Source organism: Aethalodelphis obliquidens, unplaced genomic scaffold (genome assembly GCF_003676395.1).
Source record: "Aethalodelphis obliquidens isolate GAN/ISIS:26980383/991018 unplaced genomic scaffold, ASM367639v1 scaffold6, whole genome shotgun sequence".
In the NCBI taxonomy this organism is placed as follows: Eukaryota; Metazoa; Chordata; class Mammalia; order Artiodactyla; family Delphinidae; genus Aethalodelphis; species Aethalodelphis obliquidens.
Genome location: NW_020837950.1, coordinates 960,071 through 988,029, shown reverse-complemented (window position 1 = coordinate 988,029; position 27,959 = coordinate 960,071). Strand labels below are relative to the sequence as shown.

General features: G+C 37.9%; 2 protein-coding genes across 3 annotated transcripts in view; one reads left to right on the top strand and one right to left on the bottom strand.

The window, feature by feature from the left end:
- NMU (neuromedin U) overlaps positions 1-26,717 on the bottom strand; it is a 238,046-nt gene extending 211,329 nt beyond the window's left edge. The window contains exon 1 of the mRNA XM_027102888.1: positions 25,760-26,717. The gene's annotated coding sequence lies outside the window, so the exon portion shown is untranslated. The remainder of the gene's footprint in view (positions 1-25,759) is intronic.
- EXOC1L (exocyst complex component 1 like) lies at positions 10-15,149 on the top strand. 2 transcript variants are annotated; one of them, XM_027102890.1, is made up of 3 exons: positions 10-134; positions 8,796-8,926; positions 14,593-15,149. In XM_027102890.1, the coding sequence occupies exons 2-3, from the start codon at positions 8,825-8,827 to the stop codon at positions 14,857-14,859; spliced, it is 369 nt and encodes a 122-aa protein (XP_026958691.1). In that variant the 5' UTR covers positions 10-134; positions 8,796-8,824; the 3' UTR covers positions 14,860-15,149. The 2 variants fall into 2 exon arrangements, with proteins under 2 accessions (XP_026958691.1, XP_026958690.1); XM_027102889.1 differs by having other exon boundaries at positions 16-154.
- Positions 26,718-27,959: the final 1,242 nt, after the last annotated feature.

The window sequence follows — 27,959 nt, the reverse complement described above, 5'->3', positions numbered from 1 at the left end:
GCCAGGACCTCAGGCCAAGTGGAACTGGAGGAAATGTCATCATTGGTAAAGGAGGACTTGGAGAAGAAACTGTTTAAGCCACTCTCGCAGAATCTGTACGAGTTTATTGAAATAGAGTTCTCGGTCCAGGACAGGTATTACCTCTGTGTGTCAGGTAATCTGTTCTTTCTGTTATCATTTCAAAACGTAAATAACCCCAAGATGCTTGGGTGATAGAAGGACATTTTTGGGTGTTTATTTTCCTATGCAATAACAGCAGATGTATCTTCTTGTGATAGAACTTAACTATGTGAAGATTAAGAATGTGGATTCTACAGAATTTTTTTAAGTGCTAAAATGGAAGACAAAAAAATATTGTATTAAAAATATTTTGGTTAATTGTTCAGAAATGAAACTGGGTATGTGCTTTTGCTGATTTGATTATTTAGTCTCCAGTCTTTTATTTAATTCACTTGCATGGCATGCAGTTTTCTTGTGTAAGAGCTTGTTTTAAAAAATTCAACGGAGAGCTCTCTATATATTTTTAAACATATTGGAGAATTGAGTTATACAGCTCTATTTCCAACCAATCTGGACAACTAGGGTTCTCTCTTTTCATGCTAGGAAAGAAAAAAAAAAAAAAGACCTTAGATTTTCTTCTGAGGCTTGTTTAGACTTCCTGGTGGCTTATTTTGAAAAGAGAAATGATCTTTTAAAAATTCTTTCTCACAGTATGCTCACAGAAACACTATTTTAATGATAGAAATTAGTTCATGAAGATGGAACTTTAAGGAAATGTTCTCTAAACTAATTAAAATATTTTCCCTCATATTTTAAAAATTCATGAAAATTGTCCAAAGGTAGAAATAAGCTTTTGCACTTAATTACGATTTACCTAACCAGTAATTTTTGTGCTGAATTTAGACAGAAATTCTTGTGCCATTATTGAATTTAATATAAGCATTTCCTTTTCCCAATCCATGCTTTTTAATAGTTCTCAGGGGCTTCGGAGGAAAGAGCTTAGAAACTCTAAGTTTTCATTGTAGACTTTGCTTTTTAAGGCACACAGTTCAGCATTTTCAGAAAATTTGTTATAACTCCTTTCCGGATAATTTGCATAGAAGAACTTTCAAAAGTTGTCAAGAGGGGCTACTATAAGGGAAGTAGAACATCTTTAGAGAAAGTGCTAAGAACTCTTTAAAATTCTGTAATTCCTAATAAGTATACGAATATTTACTTAATCATAAGAATACTAACATTTATCTAATACGTTACCTAGCATATTTTGCCAAATAAATAAAAAGTGTAAGGCTTAGCATATCAGCAAGGTACAAAACTTAAAATCAGTCCGGGAAAAAGAAAGAAATCAAATGGAAAAAGGTCAAATGAAACAATTTTAGAAACTGTATTATATACAAACGATCAGATCACTATATCTCAAAGCATCTTGACTTAATATATTAGAGAATATGCTCATTCCAACATGAAAATTTAGTAATTTTATACCTATTATAATCCTACTTTATAAAGCTAATTACTCATCACATAACATTAGTGTATATGTGTTTTTTAAGAAACTTATAAAAAATAGAACAATCAATAATGCATATTTATTTACCAGGCATTATTTACATCTAATTTACCACATGTATCTTAATGCCCGCCTCCAACTATATAATTAACTTGTTCTATCTGGCATGGAAAAAAAAAAAACACTCCTAGAATTAAATTTTTGGAAATGGATGTAATTTTTTCCCCAATATCCTCAAGTTCTGAGAAAGACACTGTGGGCTGGGGTCACCTGCTGTCTGTTTTCATAAATGACATGAATCCTTTTAACCAGGATTGGAACAACAAGGGGTTGGCATTGTTAACATGTGTGAAGGCAACTGCTTTAGGGTTCAATGTTTTCACCTGGACAATGGCCACATAAAGTAGGTGATCACTTTCATTAGTAAAATTCAATGATTCTGTCATGTTAGAAGCAAAGGAAAAACAAGGTTCTCTTAGATGTGAGAAAGAGAAGACAATATTGTGATATTCCAGGTAAAAGTTAACATTATAAGTCATGTTCATTCACCAACTTTATGATTCTTCTACATATCACATCCATCAACTTGAGAGCACTTTCCCCAAATCTGGCATCTCTTTATGACCATTTCGAATGCAATTAGAACAGTAATTTAAAATAAAGTCAGGGTGATGCTTGCTAGTCCTAAATCTTTGACTATGCTTTACTCAGAAAATCTCCATTGATAGGAATCAAGCAGGCCATATCTCAACTGTTGAGGCAGGTAACTCTAGGTTTTGAATGTTGGCCACCTTCTGGGAGTAGGGAGACATATAGTTATGATTTCCTCTTTATATTCTACAATCCAGCAGTTCTAAATTTGTGAGAATCAAGTCTAGAGTAGTTAAATCCCAACATGCATTTCTCAAATTAAAGAAGATATGTTTAAATAAGTTAAACTTTCTATTTATCCAATCAGAGTCTGGCTTTTGCAGGGGTCTCACAACCAGATGATTGTGATTTACTGTTGCCTTGATAACTTACTTGGTCAATGTCAAAAAGCAGATGTCTTAAATCCTGTCTCCCTCTCTGAAGTTTGCTAGGATTTACATTGGGGATTTCCTGGCACCTCTGTCTCCTCCCACATCAGGGTTTACATGGTCATTTCCCCTTGAAATTAGCTTCCCCTAGCCTAGACCATCATTATCCCTGGCTGTTAAAAGCGGCAACTTCTTAGGAAGGAGGGAGGAGCTCTATAAAGTACGGAAAAAGAAACTGACAAGTCAGTTGTGCAGTGATGAGAATGCAAATGAGTTAAAGAAATTCTGAAGGACTTGAAATCGTATGTAAAGTGATTATGGCTGATTGGATGGGAAGTAGCAGGGCATGGTGGAATGGACTTTGGAAGGCTAGGAGTCCGACACAGCTGGTGTGAAACATGACTCTGCTTTGCCCACCTGCCAGCTGTGATATATGGGGCAACGCTGTGGCCTCGGTGTTGACCTCTCTGAACCAGAAATAATAACATTTACATCTACACATAGTGCTCTCCTCTTAAATCCTAACTAGGGGGAAAAAATGATAAATTCTACTTCAAATAGGGCTAGAATTTTATTCCAAATTGGAAGGTGGGGTTATATTGTTAAAATTACAGAAAAGAATGTATCTATTGTGAAAACATATGCTGAAGTATTTATGTATAAATAGTATATGCTGTAAATAAATATTTATAAAAAAAATAAAATATACAGTAAACATATGGAAGTATTTATATTTTATAAATAAAAATTGTATACATATTCAGATACAGATTTAAGTATTCACATATATTTAGAAAAACATTCTCCATTCACAGGTAATTCATTTGAAAATAAATGGCATTTGCTAGAATTATGAAGATGGTATGCATAAATTCTCCATACCTATTACATGTTGATGCCAAAAAAGAACTTCTTCTCTGTGAACCGGAGAATTGAATAATTTTGTGAAATCATTTATACTGTTCACAAAAAGAGTGTTAAATAAGTTAACAAGAAAAGGAAACAAAATACTAGAGACTGGGTGGCTTATAAACAACAAACATTTAGTTCTCACAGTTCTGGAGGCTGGGAAGTCCAAGAACATGGTGCCTGCAGATTCGGTGTCTGGTGGGGATCTGCGTCCTCACAGACCACCTTTTTCTCCCTCTAACCTTGCAGGGTGGAAAGGGCAAGGGAGCTCTCTGGGGTCTTTTTAGAGGGACACTAATCCCATTCATGAGGGCTCTGCCCTCATGACCTAATCACCTCTGAAAGACCCCACTTCCTACTACCATAACCTTGGGGGTTAGGATTTCAACATAGGAATTGAGGGGAAGGAGGGACAAACATTAAACCTAGAGTACCCAGTATTGCCCCAAAATCGATTTCATTAAAATATTTCTAGAAAAATTATTCGAAAGTTACTTTTTTGATGAAATCTATAATAGCATTCTCAACAACCCCAAGACATCACCAATACACTGAAACATGTTCACTGAGGCTTCTTGTCTTTGATATCTCATGGTAGTTTTTCCCTATTACTTAATTTCAATGATGAAAACAATTATGTAACACTGGGATTGTAAAATAACAGTGGTTTATGTATTTAAAGTTCTTCTGTGCAGTTTACTCGTGAGCTACTGTTTTTCCTGTTCTGCCAAATTATATTGGTTCACTTGGCCAATCTTCTTTCCACTTAGCCTCATGAATAATAGTGACTATTTCACCATGATAATAGAGGCAGTTATTAACAACAATGTTTATTTTGAAATTAAAAGTGAAGATAAGTTGTTAGCATGAAGTTAAGATGGTTGTTCTGAAAATGCTAACTAAAATAGTGAAACTGGAGCAGGTTCATTCTGAAAGTCCCTGGGTCTATAGATATCACTAAATCATAATTAGCGGCACATCTGATGTTACGGAAACCAACTCTGTTAACATTTTGACTATACAAACAAAATTCTGTTTTAAGACAATGTGATGTTTCCACTTTGCCGCTGCCTTAATGTGAATATGGCCATTTAATTTTAGCTAGCAGCAGAACACAAGTATGGAACTTAGGGATTGGGTCCACTCCAGCCTGATCAGACTTTGACTCTTGGCTAAAGACAGTTCTTGGAAACTCCTTGGCTACAGAGGAGACTATTTTGCCAAATTGAGTAGGTTGTACCGTCTCTGTGCTGCATCACTATATCAAAAGGTTAACTTTTAAAGCATGCATTTTATTTTCTTAGTTTGTTATTAGTGGGACAGTGACCATTAATGCAAGAAAACTTGATGACTGGTAGATCCTACCTTCTTAACATCTCTTTCTTCATTCCCTCCCTCCCACCCATCCTTTACAGAATTGCCCAAGAAAACTTTCTAAAATGTAAAGCTCAGCCTGACCATTCACTTAAAGTCCTTCAGCGACAACACTCCTCACCCTCATCAATCTCCCCAAAAACAGAGCTTTCAGGATAATATTTGAACTCCTTAGCGTAGCATTCTAGACCATTCAGGAACCAGCTCCTGCCTACCCTGCTTCCTACCACCTATTCACCCCTGCCCTTCATGCCAGCAATACTAAATGCCTGTAAGGACTCAAAAGATTCAAGTATTTTACGCTTTTGTCCACATGCTGTTCCAGAACTCCCTTTACCCCTTTCTTCATTCTGCTAACTCCCATGGTCCTTTACAACTCAGATAACCTCCTTCAAGAAGCTCTCTCTGACCCCTAGTGGGATGAAGATGTCCCTTCTCCATGTTCCTATAAGACCCTGTCCATGCCTCATCCACAGCACTTGATCGTGTGTTTTCTCTCTGAAACCCCACTCTCTGTAATCTCAGCAGGAGCAGGAACAGTGCCATAGGGGAATGCACTTTTTCAATGCCTAGCCCAGGGCTTTGTACAAAAGGGGCACTCAAATACTTATCAAATTAATGAAACAAATCAGTGGGTCTACAGTCAATTAGCTGGTTATCATAACATGTAGATGAGGCAGTGAATTTGCTTCAAATGATATTTTTATACAGTATCCAGTTATTTCTCCCCATCCTCTCCCACTTCCTAAGTCACCAGTGAGACAGCTAGCCAGAACAAGAACATTATTATTTGGTTCTGAGGTAGAGCCTTTGTCTGGACAGACAATTACCTACTAGGGGAAGGAACTGCCTCCAAAATTTTGTCCTAAGTAAGTATGACAGAATCAACCATGCTTCCACTTCAACACACCAGCCTAATGGCTTCTTTTCTCTTTTCCTTTCCTCTTCCCAAAGCTAACATCTAGACCAGTGGAAGTGGACCTTTTTTAGGGTTGGAGAAGTATACACGGGCAGAAACCCACCAAATTTTGCACAGTTTCAGGAGACTCACAGGCTCTGAGCCAGTTTTCTTACCCAGGGTTAAGATCTTCCACACTAGGTCCCCTCCAGGACGTGCCCCTCAATCACTCCTTTTGTCCTCAAAATATGCCATCACTCCTCTTCCAGACTCTTGGAATATGTGATCTAAATCATAGCCTTTATTCTCTTATCTCTCTTTCTAAACCCTACCTAACATGAGAACTGGCGCATAGTACACACTCAGTATAGTGAGTCCATGAAGGAGCACTCTACAAGCTGTTTTCTGCCCTCCCCATTCTAGAGAAACTGCCCTCAGTGAAGAAATCAATGATCTTCCCCAAGTCAGATTCCGTGCCAGGACTGAACAAAGTTACCCAACAATGTAACTTCATGGGATTGTCTCCAGCTCTTGAAATTCTCTGTCCTCTTGATTTCCATAGATTGCACTGTTGGGCTTGTCTCTTTTCTGCGGGTCCCTTCTTAGACCTCTCTGCTGGCACCTTTTTTATTCTCTACTCTGTTTCACCTCTTTCCTCTGCTCTTCTCCCTATAAACCTAGTTTTGGAAGCCTGTCCCCACAGAAAAATCCCAAGTCTGTACCTTCATTCCTAAACTATAAACTTCCATCATCTCCTTCTCTTCTGAGATAGTTTATGGAGCTCATCTGTACATCAAAGACTAAATTCACTATTCCGCCCAACCATGCTTATGTATTTGGTTTCCATCCAGTGGTGTGAATGCCTCATTTAAAATCTAACTTAGATTTACCACCTCTATTTCCATTGCCTACATCCTACGCCTAGATTCCAACAACAGCCTCATAAACAAAACAAAACAAAAACGGAAACAATTACTATAAACCAGGCACTACCCTAAGTCATTTATATACTTTAATCTTTATACCCTATGGGTTTGTATCACTCTGATGTCCACTTTACAACATGGAAAACTGAGGTTTAATCTCTCTAGAGATTAAATAATGAGATTACAGACCACACTGTAAGAAGTGGTGTCATGATTTGAATCCGGAATGTTTAATGCCAGAGCCCACTAAGACACACTGCCTCTTCTAGGGGCCTCCAGTTCTTCTTTCTTTTCTTCTTCAGTGTATCCTGGGCATCACTGATTCCAGAAAAATACTCCTTCAACAGGGCACCACTGTATTAGTCTCCTGTTCAAGGAGGAAAGAGACTTACTGAATATGTATTACAGTATGAGGTTTCAGTGAACTGACATAGTGCCCTCTTCTTAGATTTGTCAACCTGCTCAGACTCCCTTCTCTGGGAGACTGAGCTCAGCTCCATCATGAAGTCTAAGTTCAACTGTTTGCCTTAATTTCAGTATCACCTGCACTTACAGAGGATAACTACTCCCTTCACCAGTCCCAACTCTGGAGCCCTTACTGTCCAGGCCAGATTCCAATCCCTCCCATCAGAGGGGGGTTGAGACACCATGAGTCCACAGTGGTTTCCGTCACTTTTCAAAACATATTCACAACCTGGTTAACCTTGTTGTCCACCATATCCTAACACCAATCAATCTATACAATCCACTGTCTCTAATCCTACCCAGTGAAGTTCAGGGTCTATTGTCTACTCATTTTGTCATACTGTCCTTCACCTAGAAATGCCGTCAGTATCATCCTTGCCTTTACTAATTTTAAAGCTCTATCTCCAATTCTATTTCTTCCATAATTATTTCCTTTATTCGAATCCTCTCCCTTCTTAGAACTTCTGTTGAACATATAGTCTGTTCCATATTGCTTATCTATCCCTATGATTATATTGTAATATATTGTTTTAATCTTCTTAACTCGGAGGTCATGCCAAAGTGATGCTTTCCAGAACCAGAAGAGAGTCTTCCCCAAAGACAAATTCCAGTCTCATTCTTAGAAGACAGAACCAGCTTGTAACTCTCCAAGTGACATCATCCACCTTGAAAGTTTAAGATATTCAGTTCCCACTGCCACCTTTTTATAATATACCTGTATACCTTCATATTATATATTTTATGTGACACATGTGTGTTAGCCTTGTCTCTTCAACAAAACCATAAGTTTCCAGAGGGCAGGGACCATGTCTCATACTTGTACCCCCTGTGGCATTTGTAATAGTTCTATCAGGCAAATAGTGGATACTCAGTAAATACTCCCTTGGGAATTCATTGATAACTTTCTGTCCAGGAACTCTAACATCAAATGTTGATTCTTCTAATGTGTTCATATGAGACCAAACACAATGATTTTAAGACCAGGAAATTATTTCCCTCATGTTGTTCACATAAAATAAGCAATGATTTTCCCATACCTTTCAAAGTATAGAACTAAAGTTTTTTGTCTCGATGGCACATTTTGAATACTAGGATTTTGGATACGCACTACGGAGGATTAAAAATCTCAAACGATACCAAATAGGTCAGTAGTTGCTGTTTTGCAAGCACTCTTACATCAAAAATCTCATAGCAACTTAAAAAAAAAAAAAGTGTGCACAAGTATTTGCATGGTCAGTCTTCAACAGTGGGTTGCTGTGTGAGCAGAACTGTTTACTTTCCTGTGCTCATTTTCTTATATTGTCATAAATTAAAATTCCAACTTGTTCTGGTAAACACTTTGGCACTGACTCTATGCTCACGCTAAGACTCCTATTTCCTGCCCTGAGTTGAACTCTATCTTCCACCACAAAGCTCAGAGCTGAAAGCACAGAGCTTGGTGTTCTATCTGACAGACATTACCGCGGCTGTATGTGACCACAATTGCAGCAAAAATAAAGTTAACACACTGAGGAAATTTGAGGGCATACTCATGAAGCTTCAGATACCTCAGGGTTCATAACTGGGGTGCAGATACAATGTATGTTCAAGCTTATTATAGGAAAAGGAGATTCATACATACTGAAAAATATGATGATGAATAATTTATTATCTTCTAAGAGTCTAGGTAAACAAAGTGTTTTTCTGTCCTACAGTGACCAAAAATGAAGAAGTAAAAATAATTATGGTGAAACACTACAGAATAGGTTTAGATGAAAAATATGAAGTAACCAAAAAGTGGTCTTTGAACGATCTGCGGATGATCGATGGAAAAGAAGCAGATACAGTAAGTGTTATGTTTTGTAAGGGAGATATGGGATCAATATGCTGGAGACCTTTATGGTTAATATCTTACTTCATATATTTTTGGCATGTACTGAGAGTTAAAATGACATATTATTCTTAAGTGGTACAGTTTACTCTACTGGGATGATCTACTGGTTTGTTTGTTCTGTTTTTATGAGTTTAAATTTGAATTTTTTCGATTAGATTTAAAGCATCTTTCCCAAGGTCTTCTTAACAGGTTAAACACAATCTTCCAGCCAGTTATGAAACTTTAAATATCTGATGCTTCCACCACCACTCTCTTCCAAGCCCAGTTTCCTCCATAATTTGTGGGGATTCCTTTCCTCATCTTCTTCAGATTTTACTGTCAGTTAGCTGCTTGATCCTCTGGAAGGATCAATAACCCTTGGAAATCCTACAACCTCAGTGTTGAAAGTGGGGAAAGGGTGTGTACTTTAATCTCTTGTGTGACCACTTGAAAGTGGTTTTCCCAGTCTCTCCTTGAACTCTTCTACTGATGGAGAACTCATTACCACATGAGTAAATCCATTCTACTTCCAAATTAACATCCTTTATTTTTACATGTCCCACTTACGTTTAACTAAAATCTCCTTCACTATAACATCCACCCATCAGTCCTAGCATCGTCATTTGAACCAACCAGAACAAACCCAATCCTTCTTTCACATAGCAGCCTTCCCAATGTTTGAAGACACTAATAAGGTTCCCTCAAGTTTTCTCTTTTCTGGGTTAAATGTAACCATTTCATTCTTTAAATAATGTTCATATGAAGATCAAATAAGTTAATATGACAGGTTATACAAACACTAAGAGGTCATAGCGCTGTTATTTTCTCCCATGACATTGCTGCAACACCCTTCACTATGCAATTTCTTCTCCTCTGGAATGTTTCAGCTTTTCCAGAATTAAATACAATACTTTAGAATTAGCGTGACCAATTTGTATTTCCTTTGATCTGGATTCTTATTTCTAGTAAACACTCAACTGAGACCTCAGGTCTTTGGGGTATGAATTGCCATTTACCCTGATCTGCCGCACCTGCTACGCACATGGAATAAAATCTAGATAAAAGCCCTTCATGATCTGGCTTCTTTATATCTGGTCATTTCTCCTAAAACTTTATACAGCAAAGGTGCTTTAATACTCTCGGGGCTTAGAAAGCTCAGTCACCTCCATCCCTCACCCCATTCTCAGATTCCCCATGGAGTAAAGTCCTACTCATGTCCCCCTGCCCTATAACCCCATTGCACAGTGGATGTAAATAATCCAACAAACTGCAACTGTTGGCTTACTCTGTCTCCCCTCTGGATAAAAAACTGTAACCATTCCTTTTCATCTTTTATTGTAGCCTTCTGCCTGGCAGTTATCAGGGACTCAATAAATATTTCTGTTATTGTTGGATGAGTTAGAATTTAAGCTCAGTTTTTCTTAATCTGATTAAATGCCATATTCTTAGGTTGGCCTATTGTTCCTACCTATCAAATCTTCTAATATTTTGATTTTTTAATATTCACTATAGTATGCTGCAGATTTAATGTGCACAGCATTTAGGACTTCATTCAAGTCAATAATAAAAATGATGAAGCAGGCAGGGCTAAGTGCATACCTCTAGGTAATTGATAGGTTACCATTACTACTACTATTATTACCACTACTAGTAGTACTGCTACCTGCTACCATCTCACACTCAGTAAACTCTTACCAGATGACAGGAACCACAAAAAGCTCTTTCCATATGTAACTTCACATAATTGTCACAAAAATCCCATGAATTAGATTCTATCATTACTCCTGATTTACAGATGAGGAAAATGAGACATAAAGAGATTAACTGACTTGCCTAAGGTCAAATAACTACTCTAGAGATGGAACTAGATTTTACCTCCAAATCTATCAATTTGTCTTCTTTGGACTGGTTGTTTATCATCTCTACAAATTTGTGTATTCAGTCACTCACTGAGAATTTATGGTATACCAGGCTCTGCTAGGCTCTGAGGATACAGTGGTAAGTTAGATGGACACAAGCTCTTAATTCTGCCACTTAATTCTGCCTTATTAATTATCTAGTCTGAATATCTAAATTTTTCCCTTAAGATCTTTACTGAAATCAATATATGTTATCTGCTATTATCTTATCACCTAGGAATCCTATTTTTAAAATTTGGTGTGTTTGGCATGACTTCTTGGTGAAGACATGCTGGATTTCATTGCTCTCTTTCCTAAGTAATCACATAGCATTTTTCTGACATTATATTCTATCTAAATGTTCAACACTTAGGAAATAGTTAAATATATTTTTTCATGTCATTATGCTGGAACATTACATGGTCATTAAAAGTCATGTTTCCAAAAGAATACCTCAGAACACAATTGTTCACCATTTAATACGTTTTTTAAAAGTCAGCTGAATACAAAACTTTTCTATAATATTATCTCATTTTACATATTTAATTTATCATAGTATTGAAAATTGAAAGCTGAACCTTAAATTTTAATACAAAAAAATGTATGTGGGTATGTAAATGTATATATGAAACTAACCAGTACTTCAACAATAATTATCTCTGTGTCATAGGAGTACAAATTTTTAAAGTATTTTCTTCTATATACTTTTAGGTATTTGCCAAAATTTCTATACTGCATTGAATTTTATCACAAGTCAGTGTCAAGTTCACTAATCTGTAGTTTCAAGAATTAATCATGCCCACCTCTTTTTTTGACCATTTTCTTAATTTTTTCTCAAGTCCTCAAGTGAATATACAATTTATTTAACATTCAAACTTCATTAAGACATGTGCAATATGGCAATTTTACTGGGGGTTTAACCCTATCTAGGATGATTGCTTGCTGGGGCTTAGCAACAGGGTCCAACTTAGCACTAATTAAATACTTTATTGAATAAATATAATGCCAAACAAAATGCATTCAAATGCTTTCTAAAAAAAATCAATTTTAAAGGTCTTTCTATTCAGCCTAATGACAAACACAATAAAGGTAGATATGCTAGTTTAACATAATTGGCTGATTTTATACAGCCAATTATACAGCACTTGTATCTTTTAGTCTGCAAGTATATTATTAAATGATAGAGAACATCTAATACAACCATTTCTACAGAACTAGGAAATAAATTTCTAAGAAAGAAAGATTTTACAGACCCCATCTTTTATACCCACCCCAAGAGTAATACCCCAAATGTTACTAATGTCATAATTATTTTCTATAAGCTTGGTCAGTGCCCGGGGATGTATTAATCAAGCCTGTCAGCTTAGATTCATTGGAAGCAGCTAGCTCTGCTCTATTTTCTCCTCACCTTTCTGGCCTTTAATTCCATCTCTATGTTGTTAATTATTCCCTTTCCCATTTGAAGATTGTTATCTTTCATAGTGAACTAGATACAAAAGGGAAATTGAGTATTTCTATTCTTCTGATCACTTTAGGGCCTAAAATATTAAACTGCCAGAAGAAAACCTATAATATCCAAAGAGTAGTTCTTTTAAATATTTCTTTTCTGTGGATGAAGTAAAAATATCTCAGTTGTTCTGGGAATTTCCACTTGTCCTTCCTCTTGTAATTGAATCCTCAGGAGTCAGCATATATTATATTTTTCTTGATAGCAATGATACAGTTTTAAAAAGAGCTATTTCAAGCCAAAAGTTGTCAACTTTAAAATGGAATGGAATTGAAATTGAAGTCAATTTATAAAGCAGAAATCAGAATGACTGGGGATTTGGAGACTGATGTGGTGCAACAGAAGAGAGAATGATGTAGCAGGAAATGGGGTTGGGCTGAGTGAGAGCTTAGTCCTTGTCTTGGCTCTGCCAATAACTACATGTGTGACCTGGGCTTCACCCCTCTGGAAACTACTATTCACTATTACATTACATTATATTATATTATATTTAATCTACTATAAACAAGGGATTACTGAATGAACAATGAGATTCCCTTTTAGCTCTATCAAAAGAAAGAAAGAGAGAGGAAGGAGGAGACAGAGGGAGAGAGGAAGGAAGGAAGGAAGGGAGGGAGGGCGGGAGGGAGGAAGGAAGGAAGGGACAGATGGACGAACTTGTATTCTATGTTCATACCTGCTTAGGTTTCAATTATCAGGCTAATGGAAAAACTTAATCCTCTCCAAGTATCTCAAAAGAACAAAGGATATTTTCTACATGATAAGGAGTAAATGTTTCTGTGAGGAAACTACATAAGGAGTATGCTTAGTATCTGGTGATGGAATGGGTGTGATTTCCTTTCATTGAGATTCTCTAAAGAACTGTCCTTCAATCTGCAATCATGACAGCTAGGAAACATTTTGCAAGGTGTGACTAGAGAACATTGTACTTAAAATCACAACACCCTTGTACATTCTTTTTCTTAAAGTATTGTTTTGTTTTTTAAAAATTTTAATAGTGTAAAGCAAGGTGATATTAACACCAGTATCACAATCTTTGGGGACAGGTTTGGGAAAAGGAATTATCATTCATTAAGCTCCACACTAGTCTCACAGTTTAAATGATTAATCTCATCCAAACTTCATAGCAACCCTATCCAAAAAGTGAAGGCCAAATACAATAAGTGCCCTGCCCATGGTTACATCAGAGTCAAAATCGTTGGCCAACTCCAAAACCCTTGTTCTTTTTCCTGTCTCCTCTAAGAATTTTCCTATTTGAAAAAGAAATTGCAAATACATAAGTTCTTATATACAAACTTTACACACCTCATGGTAAAAAGTCATTAATACTTTTGCTTGGTCTGGTCTCTCTGCCTCTTTATCATTTAGGGCAATGTTTACCTCCACTTCTCTTTTTATAGGATGACTTCAGATCAGTTCAACACACATTTGTTGAGTGGATACACAAAAGATAAATAACTGAAAACCTCTGCCCTCAAAGAGAGTTAGGAGTCAGGCAGATAATGAATGAGAAAGCATTTTGTAAACTGAAAAGCACTTTATAAATGCAAGGCATAGTTGTTACTGCTATTAGTAACAGTAGCAATGATTATTATTTTAACATGTAGGACCTAGGTCAGGTTTGATGCCTACTTTTCCCTGAAACATCTCCACTAGAAGTATACAGCCTAGAGCAATCCAGTGAGTCAGTCTTTAGTAAATTGTCAGTTTCAGTCAAATGATTTAATGATCCTTGCTATTAACTTTAAAAGTAATTCCTTGCTATTAACTTCAAAGCCAGCAAGTTGGTGATCTGTTGTATGCCAAAGGCTGCTTAGCCATTCTGTATTTCCCCCTTCTACTATTGAAATAGCACAAGGGACCGACCTCCTAGTAGAGAAAAGGAGAAACCTTTTCTCTCCTGTGGAAGTCTATAATCGGGTTTATTCTTTTCTTCCATCCCCATCCATCCTCTCAAATTCACTACCCTGGGAAGACTTGGTAACTGCACATTTTGACACATATTTATTTGCATAATTGAAAAATCACAGATGCTTCAAAAATAATCTTTCTTATTGTTCTTTATAGAAGCAACATGTTTGAAACAGGTAGTTTTGGAAAGCTCATTTGTAGATTTTGGGAAAATGTTTGATACTGATACTTTACAATCAATACAACAATCAATATGAGAGAATCCAGGAAATCTAGCTACTTTCCTGGCTACAAACTAAATCATGTCTCTCTTTTTCTTCTAGGACAATCCATTTTTTGATCTGCACTTCAAGAAAGTGTACAGTTTGGAAGCATATAGTTGTGCTTCCAAATATGCCTTTGTTCGAACTGTAAACAAGCTGAATCATGCATACCTTAAGAAGGACTTACGGATCGTGAACTTTGATTCTACTTACATTCATGATGATTCCATTTGGTCCTCCAACAACAAGGATTGCTTGGTCCTTATGAGAATATGCTTTTATGCTTTCAGTCTAGTGTGCTTTTCCCTGTGTCCCCTGCCACTCTGAATATGTATACCATGTTCCTTCATCAGTGTTCTATGAAAATGGTTCCCTAAGTAAATATTGATAGTCATGATTTTGTTTTTTCCCTTTATCAGTGACTACTATTCATATGAAAATAAAGTGATGCTTTGTGAATTGCAGTGAAATGTGTTTCGATGCATTCATTCAATATTCTGGACTTTTGCCTATGGTAACTTTGGAAGGAGTTGGATGGTTTTGCCTAAACTAGTATTCTACTATGGGGTATCAAAAATTATCTTGAAAGGTCTAAATAAGTGGAAATACATCCTGTTTTCACGGACAGGAAGATTTAATATTGTCAAGATGTCAATACTACCCAAAGTGATCTGCAGATCAATATAATCCCTATCAAAATTCCAATGGCTTTTTTTGTAGGAATGGAAAAGTCAATAGTCAAATGCATATGGAGCTGCAAGGGACCCCACATAGACAAACGATCTTGAAAAAGAAGTACAAAGTTGGAGGACTCACACCTCCCAATTTCAAAACTTACTACAAAGGTATAATGATCAAAGCAGTATAGTACTGGCATAAAGATAGACATACCGATGAATGGAATAGAACTGAGAGTTCAGAAATAAACTCATACATCTATGGTCAACTGATTTTTGGAAAGGATGCCAAGTTCATTCAAAGGAGAAAAAATAATCTCTTATTATTAGTGCTGGGACAACTGGATATCTACATGCAAAAGAAAGAAACTGAACCCCTTTCTTACAGCATACACAAATATCCTTAAAATGGATTAAAGGTGTGAATGTAAAACCTGAAAGCATTAAACTCCTAGAAGAAAACATAGGGGTAAATCTTCGGGACCTTAAATTTGGCAATGGATTTTTATGACATCAAAAGGAAGAGGAACAAAAGAAAAATTAGATAAATTGGACTTCAACAGAGTTACTTTTGCATCAAAGAACATTATCAAGAAAGTGAAAAACAGACCTACAGAATGAAAGAAAACATTTGCAAATTGTATATCTGATAAAGGTTTAATGTAAAGAACTCCTACAACTCAGTAACAAAAAGACAAACACCTAATTCAAAGATAGACAAGAAATTTGAATAGACATCTCTGCAAAGTATACAGTAAGCACAAGAAAAGAAACACAGCATCATTAGTCATTAGGGAAATGCAAATCAAAACCAAAATGTAACCCCCTTCACACCTACTAGGATGGCTATTTTTAAAAAATACAGAAAACAAGAAGTGTTGGCAAAGATGTGGAGAAACTGAAACCCTTATACATTGCTTTTGGGAATGTAAAATGGTATAGCATGGTGGAAAACAGTTTGACTTGTCCTCAAAAAGCTAAACATGGAATTACCAAACAACCCAGCAATTTCACTCCTAGGTATATACCCAGAGGAATTGAAAGCAAGGAGTTGAATAGATGTTTGTACACCAATAATCATTGCAGCATTATTCCCAGTAGCCGAAATATGGAAACAATGCAAGTGTCCATCAACAGATGAATGGATATACAAAATGTGATATATCCATACAGTGGAATATTATTCTGCCATAAAAAGCAATGAAGTTCTGATACATGCTACAACATTGATGAACATCAAAAATACGTGAAGTAAAATAAACCAGATACAAAAGGACAAATATTGTATGCTTTCACTTATATGAAATATATAGACTAGGCAAAATCAGAGACAGAAAGTAGATTAGCAGTTACCAGGGGCTGGGAGGAAGAAAAAATGGGGAGTTATTACTGAATGGTTATAGAGTTTCTGTTTGGGGTGATGAAAAAGTTTTGGAAATAGATGGTGGTGATGGTTGCACAACACTGTGAATGTAATTAATGCTGCTGAATTATACATTTTTAAATGGTTAAAATGGCAAATTTAATGTTATATATATTATACCATAATTTTTAAAAACAATGTAATATGTTAGAAATAATTGAATTGTACACTTTAAATTGGTGAATTGCATGGTGTGTGAATTATACATCAATAAAAATGTTAACAAGAAAAAAAGGACTACTTTAAATCTACTAGAAGAAAACATGGGTGAATTTTTTTATAAACTGAGAGTGGGGAAAACTCCTAGCTATCACTCAAATCTAGAAACAATGAAGAAAAATGATTAATTTAACTACATCAATATAAGAAGCCTTTGCATGAAAAGAAAAACTATATTCAATCAAATGACAAACTGGAAAAAGTGCAAGTTATGTAGCAATACATTTATACCTTTCATATACAGATTGCTCCTAAAATTGAAGAGTTAAAAAAACTAACTGCAATTTGCTGAAAAATTAGTAAAAGATACATACATAGAAAAAGAATTGCAAATGACACTTAAACATGTAAGATACTTAACCTTGCCCATAATAGGAGAAATACCAATTAAATATACAGTGTGATCCTGTTTCTTACCTCTCTATTGGAAAAAATTCAAAACTTTGACAATATTCCATCGGGAATGGGAAAACAGTTCCCCTCATTCGCGGCTGTTGGAAATGCAAGAGAGTACAAATCTGATAGGAGAGGAATTTGAGAATATCTTGCAGAACTATGTATACATTTACTCTTTTATATGGAAATTTAATTTTATTTCTAGGACTCAAAGGCATCCCAAAGGTACTTTGGCAAAGATGCAGAATGACAGATGCATAAGGCATGTGACATTGTTTGCAAGAGTGAAATATTTCAAATAGTCCGAATATCCATCTTTAGAGGAAGAGGCCTGATTGGAGGCCATTGGCATGGGGGAGGTGTTGGCGGGCTAAGAAGAAGCCAAGCATACTAGGTGATTGGTTAAAGGTATGTATATGGCTTTCTCTATAGTTGGTCCTAAGTCAGAAGTGGGGGCCAAAATCAGGGAAGCTGGGTTATTAATCAAGTCCTGGTCATTTGGGGCCCATTACTACAGGGGCTATTAGGCTTTCTAGATTGGTTGCTACAGATAGTAGTTTGACTTCCTGGACTGGTTACTGAACATACTAGTATGGCTTCCTCAGCTGGTTGCTGCAGGTGGTGGGGCAGAGTTCTATTTTTATATATAATCTGCCCATTGTCCATTTGTATATTCAGAAATATCTTGTTTATGGTGATGGTTACATGACTGTATACACTTGTCAAAATCCATCGAACCTAAAAGCATATCCAGAAGCTTAATTGTTAGTAATATTGGTAGTGTTATTTTGACAGTATCATAGGAGTGTGAGTACTGTAAGATTAAACACGTTATCACGTTAATGTCATTAGAAACCGAGATTTTTAAGCCTAACAGAGGGAATATACAAGTAAAAAAAAATCAAAGAAATTAAAGCCCAGTAACAGTAAATTTAACTGGAAATGGTAATATAAACTTACTAATATAAACCCCTCTTTCTTTAAAAAAAAAAAGCATGCATTTTCTAGATTTGTCTACTGAAACCGTGAAGCAAAGACATCGTGAGGCATGAGCATCTTAGCATGAAAGAGTGTTCTGCCAATACCACCTCCCACTGAAAAGACTGGAGTCTATTTAAAGAAATTACTGATTCCAGGTCTGGGACAGAAAATGTACAAGATGAACATGGGACATCTTGATGTACCTGGAAGAAAGGAAGCTATCAAAGTCAACTGGGGTCAGTCCAAGGACACAGGAGCCAACTTGAAGTAGCTCCCACTGGCCTAAGACGAGACAATTTGAGCATAACAGGAAAATGACTATAATAGAATGAAGCATTTGATCCTCTCCCTCTTTTTCTTGATGAGTCTGGCTAGTGTTTTATCAATTTTGTTTATCTTCTCAAAGAACCAGCTTTTAGTTTTATTGATCTTTGCCACTGTTTTCTTTGTTTCTATTTCATTTATTTCTGCTCTGATCTTTATGATTTCTTTTCTTCTGCTAACTTTGGGTTTTGTTTGTTCTTCTTTCTCTAGTTCCTTTAGGTGTAAGGTTAGATTGTTTATTTGAGACTTTTCTTGTTTCTTGAGGTATGCCTGTATAGCTATAAACTTCCCGCTTAGAACTGCTTTTGCTGCATCCCACAGGTTTTGGATCGTCGTATTTCATTGTCATTTGTCTCTAGGTAATTTTTGTTTTCCTCTTTGATTCCTTCAGTGATCTCTTGGTTATTTAGTAACATACTGTTTAGTCTCCATGTGTTTGTGTATTTTACGTTTTTTTCCCTGTAATTCATTTCTAATCTCATAGCATTGTAATCAGAAAAGATGCTTGATATGATTTCAATTTTCTTAAATTTACCAAGGCTTGATTTGTGACCCAAGATGTGATCTATCCTGGAGAATGTTCCATGTGCACTTGAGAAGAAAGTGTAATCTGCTGTTTTTAGATGAAATGTCCTATAAATATCAATTAAATCTGTCTGGTCTATTGTGTCATTATTTAAAGCTTGTGTTTCCTTATTAATTTTCTGTCTGGATGATCTGTCCATTGGTGTAAGTTAGGTGTTAACGTCTCCCACTATTATTGTGTTACTGTCAATATCCTCTTTTATAGCTGTTAGCATTTGCCTTATGTATTGAGGTGCTCCTATGTTGGGTGCATATGTATTTATAATTGTTATATCTTCTTCTTGGATTGATCCCTTGATCATTGTGTAGTGTCCTTCCTTGTCTCTTATAACATTCTTTAAGTCTATTTTATCTGATATGAGTATTGTTATTCCAGCTTTCTTTTGATTTCCATTTGCATGGAATATCTTTTTCTATCCTCTCACTTTCAGTCTGTATGTGTCCCTAGGTCTGAAGTTGGTCTCTTGTAGACAGCATATATGAGTCTTGTTTTTGTATCCATTCAGTGAGCCTGTGTCTTTTGGTTGGAGCATTTAATCCATTCACATTTAAGGTAATTATCAATACGTATATTCCTATTACCATTTTCTGAACTGTTTTGGGTTTGTTTTTGTAGGTCCTTTTCTTCTGTTGTGTTTCCCACTTAGAGAAGTTCCTTTAGCATTTGTTGTAGAGCTGGTTGGGTGGTGCTGAATTCTCTTAGCTTTTGCTTATCTGTAAAGCTTTTGATTTCTCCATGAAATCAGAATGAGATCCTTGCCAGGTACAGTAATCTTGGTTGTAGTTTCTTCCCTTTTGTCACTTTATATATATCATGCCACTCCTTTCTGGCTTGTAGAGTTTCTGCTGAGAAATCAGCTGTTGACCTTATGGGAGTTCCCTTGTATGTTATTTGTCGTTTTCCCTTGTTGTTTTTAATAATTTTTCTTTGTCTTTAATTTTTGTCAATTTGATTACTATGTGTCTCAGCATGTTTCTCCTTGGGTTTATCCTGCCTGCGTCTCTCTGTGCTTCCTGGACTTGGGTGGCTATTTCCCTTCCCATGTTAAGGAAGTTTTTGACTATAATGTCTTCAAATATTTTCTCAGGTCCTTTCTCTCTCTCTTCTCCTTCTGGGACCCCTATAATGCACATGTTGGAGCATTTAATGTTGTCCCAGAGGTCTCTTAGTCTGTCTTCATTTCTTTTCATTTTTCTTTCTTTATTCTGTTCTGCAGTAGTGAATTCCACCATTCTGTCTTCCAGGTCACTTATCCATTCTTCTGCCTCAGTTATTTGCTATTGATTCCTTCTAGTGTATATTTCATTTCAGCTATTGTATTGCTTATCTCTGTTTGTCCTTTAATTCCTATCTAGTTGTATGTTCTTTAATTCTTCTAGGTCTTTGTTAAACATTTCTTGCATCTTCCCAATCTTTTCTTCCATTCTTTCTCTGAGGTCCTGGATCATCTTCACTATCATTATAATGAATTCTTTTTCTGGAAGGTTGCCTATCTCCACTTCATTTAGTTTTTTTTCTGGGGTTTTGTCTTGTTCCTTCATCTGGTACATAGTCCCCTGCCTTTTCATTTTGTCTACCTTTATGTGACCGTGGTTTTCGTTCCACAGGCTGCAGGATTTAGTTCTTGTTTCTGCTGTCTTCTCTCTAGTGGATGAGGCTATCTAAGAGGCTTGTGCCAGCTTCCTGATGGGAGGGACTGGTGGTGGGTAGAGCTGGGTGTTGCTTTGGTGGGCAGAGCTCAGTAAAACTTTAATCCCCTTGTCTGCTGATGGGTGGGGCTGAGTTCCCTCCCTGTTGGTTGTTTGGCCTGGGGCAACCCAGCACTGGAGGCTACAGGCTCTTTGGTGGGACTAATGGTGGACTACAGGAGGGCTCATGCCAAGGAGTACTTCCCAGAGCTTCTGCTGTCAGTGTCCTTGTCCCTGTGGTGAGCCACAGACACCCCCCGCCTCTGCGGGAGACCCTCCAACACTCTAGCTGGTAGGTCTGGTTCAGTCTCCTATGGGATCACTGCTCCTTCCCCTTGGGTCCTGATGTGCACCCTACTTTGAGTGTGCCCTCCAAGAGTGAAGTCTCTGTTTCCCCCTGTCCTGTTGAAGTCCTGCAATCAAATCCTGCTAGCCTACAAAGTCTGAATCTCTGGAAATTCCTCCTCCCATTGCTGGACCCCAGGGGCTCAGAACCTTCAATCCAGTGTGTGGACTTCTGTGGTATAATTGTTCTCCAGTTTGTGAGTCACCCACCAGCAATTATGGGATTTGATTTTATTGTGATTGCACCCCTCCTACCATTTCATTGAGGATTCTCCTGTGTCTTTGGAGGTGGGGTATCTTTTTTGGTGAGTTCCAGGGTCTTCCTGTTGATGATTGTTCAGCGGTTAGCTGTGATTCTGGTGCTCTTGCAAGAGGGAGTGAGAGCACATCCTTCTACTCCGCCATCTTGAACCAATTTCAATTTTACCAATATTGTTCAAACATCAATACTCACTACTCCTGGCCATTTAGAAGAAACTTTTCCCTTGGAGCTCATTAACAATGAAAAATTTATTCCATGCTATCCAAATATGAGATTGCCTCATATATATGTTAATATATGTGGCCTTCTGCCTATGAAAGGGAAGCAGGACTGCAGGGCTTGAGTGACTATTTCATGTCTTTTGAGAACATAAATCTACCCAATTTAATCTTCTAACCAACCTGCATATAAATAATAGCTACCATTTATTGAGTGCTTACTATGTGCCAAGTAATGTGCAAGTGCTTTACAAGAAATATATCTCAGCGAATTGCAGGACAGTCCCAAAAGATGGCATTTATAATTTTGAATTTACAGATGAGGAAACTCAAGCTCAGAAGAGTTAAGTAATCTGCCCTGTGATCATTGAACCAGTAAAGACCAGATTTGAACCCAGGTCTGCACGACCCCAGCAACCATGTTCTTTCCACTGTCTTATGTTGCTTCCCAAGTGTACTTTATGCAGAGAACTATAGTAATATAAAGAGATATTCACTGAAATACTACTATGTGCCTACTATGTGTCTTTGGGCTAAATAATCTGTGCTGTTTTCTAATCTTTAGAATAAGGATAATAAAGATTCCCACCTCATAGGACCAAAGTAGTTAATACATGTAAAATGCTTAGGATAGTACAGAGAACATAATAAGTGAATTGATATGAGTTCTAGGAACTGGGAATACATCAGTGAGCAAAACAGAAGTCTTTGTCTTCATAAGGCTTCATTCTGGTGAAAGGGAAAGAATAAGTAAATAAATAAACAAATAATATATATTAACTATATATATATATATATATATATATACATATGGCATTATATCTGATATACATATATCAGATATAATGCCATAGTATTGCAGGATGTAATAAGAACCATGAAGAAAAACAAAGCAAAAATGAAAGATAAAGAATGCTAGGTTGGGGCACTATTTTAAATAGGGCTATCATGGAAGGCCTCACTGAGGTAACCTTTGAGCAAAGACATGAAAAGGATGCAGTAGTGAGCCATGCAGATATTTAATGGAAAAGCGGAGGGAAAAGCAAGAGCAAAAGTCCAGCTTGCCCAGACTTTTCAAGGAACAACAAGGAGGTCTAAGGAACTGGAGGAGAGTGACCAAGGTGGGCAGTAGAAGATGAAGTCCTGGTGGGTGGGGAAATGGGGAGATTGTGCAGGATCTTGTAGGTCATTGTAAGAACTTTGACTTTCACTCCGAAGCTACTGGAGGGTTCTGAGCAAAGAGTAACATGATATGGCTCATGTTTTAAAAAAGGATCCCTCTGGCAGCTGTGTTAATAATACACTGTAGGGAGATAAGCAGTCATTCAGGAGAGACAAGATAACGGCAATAATCAAGGAAAGGGTAGCAATGGAGATGGGGAGAAGTGGTCAGATTCTGGAAATACTTTAGAGGTAGAATCCATAAGACTTCTTGAGAGATTGGATGTAGAATATGAGAGAAAGAGAGAGGTCAAGGACCGGCCTGAGCAGCTGAGAAGGTAGAGATACCATTAACTCAAATGGAGAAAACTCAGGGAGAAGCCATGTTTAGAAATCTTTCATGCATTATTTTAAATCCTTTCAGCCTCACCTCTTATTCCAGGTGTTGCTGCAGTGACCAATTCTGTGCAGGCCTCAACCTCAAGATCGTCTCCCAAGAACAATATTCCAGCACCTTGCCTCTCTCACTCCCTGCTTCTCGCGTGGGATACTGCAGAAACCAGCCCACAGTGCACATGCGCAATTAGAAGCATGTGGTGCAAGCTTAACCAATGGCAGACAGGAGCCGATAGATAAGTGCGTCCTTCTTCACTTCAGTACAGAATTCTGAGACCCATTTCGCTAAGTCTTCTCAGAAGGTTCCACAGTATCAATCAACAAATCGCCCACTGCCTTTGTCAACTCAATAATGCATCCTTGTATTGGTTTTTCCGCTTTCTCTATTTTGTTTCCCCTGGGCCCCTTAGTCTATTCCCTGAACTCATTTTCTCAAATAAACTACTAGCACCTAAGCCTTTGTTTGGGGCTCTGCTTTAAGGGGAACACTGGGCATCAAAATTGACTCCAGAGACCCTACTGTATAGCACAGGGAACTCTACTCAGTGTTCTGTGGTGACCTAAATGGGAAGGAAATCCAAAAACGAGGGGATATATGTATACATATAGCTGATTCACTTTGCTGTACAGCAGAAACTAACACAACGTTGTAAAGCAACTATAATCCAATTTAAAAAAAAGGTGACTCCAGATTGTAAAGCCTCAGTATGGGATTTTGGAGGCTGATCCTACAGCACTGATCACAAGACAATAAGGACCCCTGCTGGTGGTTAAGTAGTTGGTGGTAAATTGCAAGTGGTGACAACCCCTGGCATACAGTAGGATTGCTAATTACCAAGACTCTCTACTGTTATAGATTAGAATGAGGTGCAGACAGAAGATGAAACATTGAATTACATGTGGCTATGGTACTTGAGCGTTATGGAGCAATGATAGTCATAAAGTGGGCTGACATCTGTTAACTGCTTTGGAGATCTTAACAAAAGAAAATGACAGGCTCTATTCAGCCAACAATCAAATCATGGCACACTGTGAAAGCCAGAAGCCTCTAGGGCAGAGTAGCCACTGAGCCGACTGTGCTAAAAATCAGCTCCGACATATAATCAAAAGGGTGGCAGAGCGGCAAAAGTGTCTAAATGCACAGCCTTAAAATATTACCCATGTCAAACCTAGGGCTCTGATAGGAAAATAATGAAACCTTGAGATCTAGAATGGGGACATTTGTGTGCACATGTCTTATAATCTTAAACCCCCAGATTTTTTGTCATCCTCTGTGCCAACAGACTCCTTTCTCTTGATAAAGGAAAGCAGCCTCTTCTTGTCTGGAACTACTTCAAAGAATATATCTGAGGCAAGAGCCTAATTTATTACCTTAATTTTCCCAATATCTTCCCCCAGCGACCACTGCCTCAAGCCTGTAAACAGGGTCAGAGCTCAGCAAACCTATGTGGGGATTGCAATCCCTGCTCCAGGGAGAACCAGACCAGAGTTCCTCAACCTCGGCACTAGTGACATTTGGGGCTGGATAATTCTTTACTGTGGGAGCTGTCCTGTGTATTGCAGGCTGTTCAGCAGCATCCCTGCCCTCTACTCACTAGATGTTAGTAGAACCTCCTTGGTAATGACAACCAAAAATGTCTCCAGACATTACCAAACGTCCCCTGGGAGTCAAAATCATCCCAGGTGAAAACCACTGAACTACAGATGAACTCAAAAAGAATTGCAAAACTGTCTAATAGAAACCAGGGGGTTATTTGTAAGAGTGAATATTTAGAGCACTAAACCAGAGACTGCTGGACACTAAACTGGACTGCTGTTGCACATAGCCCCACTCAGGGGTGGCTTTAAAGAACAAAGGTGAAGTGAAATCTTGCCAGTTGGTAGAGCTGGGAGCAGTATTCTTTATTATTAGCTTTGTTTATAGAGAGAAGTGGCCCGAAGTACAAATATTTACAGACTCCTAGGTTTGTCTTTCCTGCCTGAAGTGACTCTGCCAACATCCATAACACCAGAATTATACTATCCTGATCAATGCTACTTTAACAAAGGAATCCACTTTGCAGCCTCCTCCTAAAAAAAAAGGTGACAATATACACATGACCAGAGACTCCACTGATATTGCCATATCCCTCATCACTCAGAAGTAGCCAGCTTCTGATGCGGTAAATGCTTAAAATCAAACAATAAAGAGTGTCCCCAACAGCTAAAGACATAGCTCTGGAAACCCCAGAACGGGAGCAGGATTGGCCCATTTTATCATCACTTCCAGTGACGCACTCACAGAATTTGTGTTTCCTGCCTCCCAAATTTAGGCTTTGCTAGATTACAATAATTAGCTCTCCACGAGTTGGGTGGAGGATGCTTCACTGAACTTGAAACTCCCTCACTATCATTTGGTTACTTGGTTTCTCATGGCAGTAGTCACGTAGCAACGGAAAGAGTTACTACAGTAGCGGAAGTACTCAACTGTGACTGGCAAAAAATCTGGGATTGTTGCTATACAATAGCAGTAGGGAGGAATAAATCTGGAAGGAATTCAACTGAGGCTTACCTTGGTGTTTCTGTACCCCGGGATAAGTTGAACAGGCAATTACACAATCATGGCCCAACCAGAGCAGGGTAAACAAAGGCTGAAGGTTCCAGTTACCTCGCTGAGGAAACAACCTAGATCAGCTGATGTGCAGGTGAAGGGAGGTTAGGATGGATAGTAGAGGAGGGAGTTAATGAAAACAAGCACGGTCTTGGCATCAGTGTAGCAGCAGGGACTGAAGCTTATTCCACAAACTCTCTTATATTAAGTCTTCGCAGAGATAGTAGGTGGCCATCACCTTGAAGGGGACTCCGTAAAAGACCAGACGTAACAAAAGGCCAAGCAGATGTGAGTGGTACGAAGAGTGGACTGAAATGGACAGCATCTGTGTATCTTCTGTCACCACCTCAAATCCTTTCAGCCACTTATTCCAACCACTGCTGCAGCAAACTTTTCTGAAGAGAGTTTGATGAACTTTGGGCAAGTATGACATGACTGCACCTCTCTTCTTCCTCAGGACTTCTCTGATGTGGAAGTCAGCTTGGCATTCACAACTGTGCATTTGGGAAGTGTGGAGTAGTTAATGGCCAGGGGCATTAACCTTTGATCAAAGGGAGACAGGAGCTGACAGATAAATGTCTCTTCCATTCTGGCTTTCAGTGGACAGTTTTGCAAATCATCTCACAAAGCTTCCCAGAAAGTCCTAAGGGATCAAGAAAACATTCAGATATGGTGACCACAAACTCAATAATACATCCTTATACTGCCTCTCCCTCTTCCTTGTTTTACTTCCCCTCCCTCTTCTCTCACTCTTGCTCCCTGCTATCAAAGCCCCAAATACAATACTGCACATAAGCCTTTGTTTCAGCCTCTACTTTGAGGGGAATCCAAAGGGAGGGAAGAAAGGAGAATTTAATTTTTAGAATTTTTTTTTTTTTTTTTTTTTTTTTTTTTTTGCGGTACGCGGGCCTCTCACTGCTGTGGCCTCTCCCGTTGCGGAGCACAGGCTCCGGACGCGCAGGCTCAGCGGCCATGGCTCACGGGCCCAGCCGCTCCGCGGCACGCGGGATCCTCCCAGACCAGGGCGCGAACCCGCGTCCCCTGCATCGGCAGGCGGACTCCTAACCACTGCGCCACCAGGGAAGCCCAGAAATTTTTAAAATTTAGTTTGAGATGCCTAATGGACATCCGAGTGGAAATGTTGGGGAGGCAGTGGATACACAAATCTGGAGTTCACGTTGTAAAGCAACTATACTGCAGTAAATATTAATTTAAAAAACCAAAAACCTAGAGAACAACAACAACAAATCTAGAGTTCAGGGAAGAAGTTCAGGCTTCTGAAAAGCAATTCACTTCCTAACTTTGAAGAGGGCTGTAAACATACAGGTTTAAAAAAAAGGAAGAAAAGAAAAGAGAAAGGAAAAAAAAAAAGGACAAAATAGCACATGCAACTGTCATATAAAGAGTGTCCACAGTAAGCATTCTGGAACTGAGCAGGAAGGACCCAAGAGGTCTTTCTAAAGATCAGATCAGATCCTGCTCTTAAAAGGGAAGTCATTCAATGAAACTGAAAAGCATTTCAAGTAGCATTGACTAGAGCATATTAATCTCAGTAGCAAACAGGTCCCTACTATGTCTGCTGATTTTTCCACCAAATTATATCTTCAGCTAAACACTGAAAGATACTTTGTACAGCTCATTTGTCCCTTTCTCAGTGAAACCATCTTGACAGAGTGAGTTACACCCTCTTTTGCATTCCTATGGCGCTACATCTCTTTTTTTCTACTTTTGTTGTTTACTTTACCACACTAGACCGTAATTTATCCCTCTATTTAATTCTGTCTCTCCAATGACGGTGTGTCCCCTTCTTAGTGGGATCCCTGTCTTTGTATCTCCAGCACCTAATACAGTGTCCAGCATTGAGGTGGCTCTGTTTTCAAATGAACGAATGCTTGCATTGAATGGGTCCCTACAGAACCCATGCAAAGGATGGTGTTGAGCTAGAGCAAAGAAGTCGCTCCTCTGAATTACCAGCACATTTATCGGACCTGTATCTCTCCTTGGTCATTTATTTTGTCTTATTTTATATGTATTTTTATGTATACCTTGTTTGGCCCTACCATACCAGGAACGTCTTCAGGTTGAGATTCATGTCTGAATCACCTCTGCACCTCGATCAAAGTGCCTGGCATAAAACAGGTGCCAAACATATGGAATAAAT

Bases quoted from the DNA above. Each gene is read 5' to 3' on its own strand.
- EXOC1L (XM_027102889.1), top strand. From the start codon at position 34: ATGTCATCATTGGTAAAGGAGGACTTGGAGAAGAAACTGTTTAAGCCA. The intron at 155-8,795 runs GTAATCTGTTCT...TCTGTCCTACAG, and splicing joins GTATTACCTCTGTGTGTCAG to TGACCAAAAATGAAGAAGTA. The intron at 8,927-14,592 runs GTAAGTGTTATG...TTTTTCTTCTAG, and splicing joins ATGGAAAAGAAGCAGATACA to GACAATCCATTTTTTGATCT.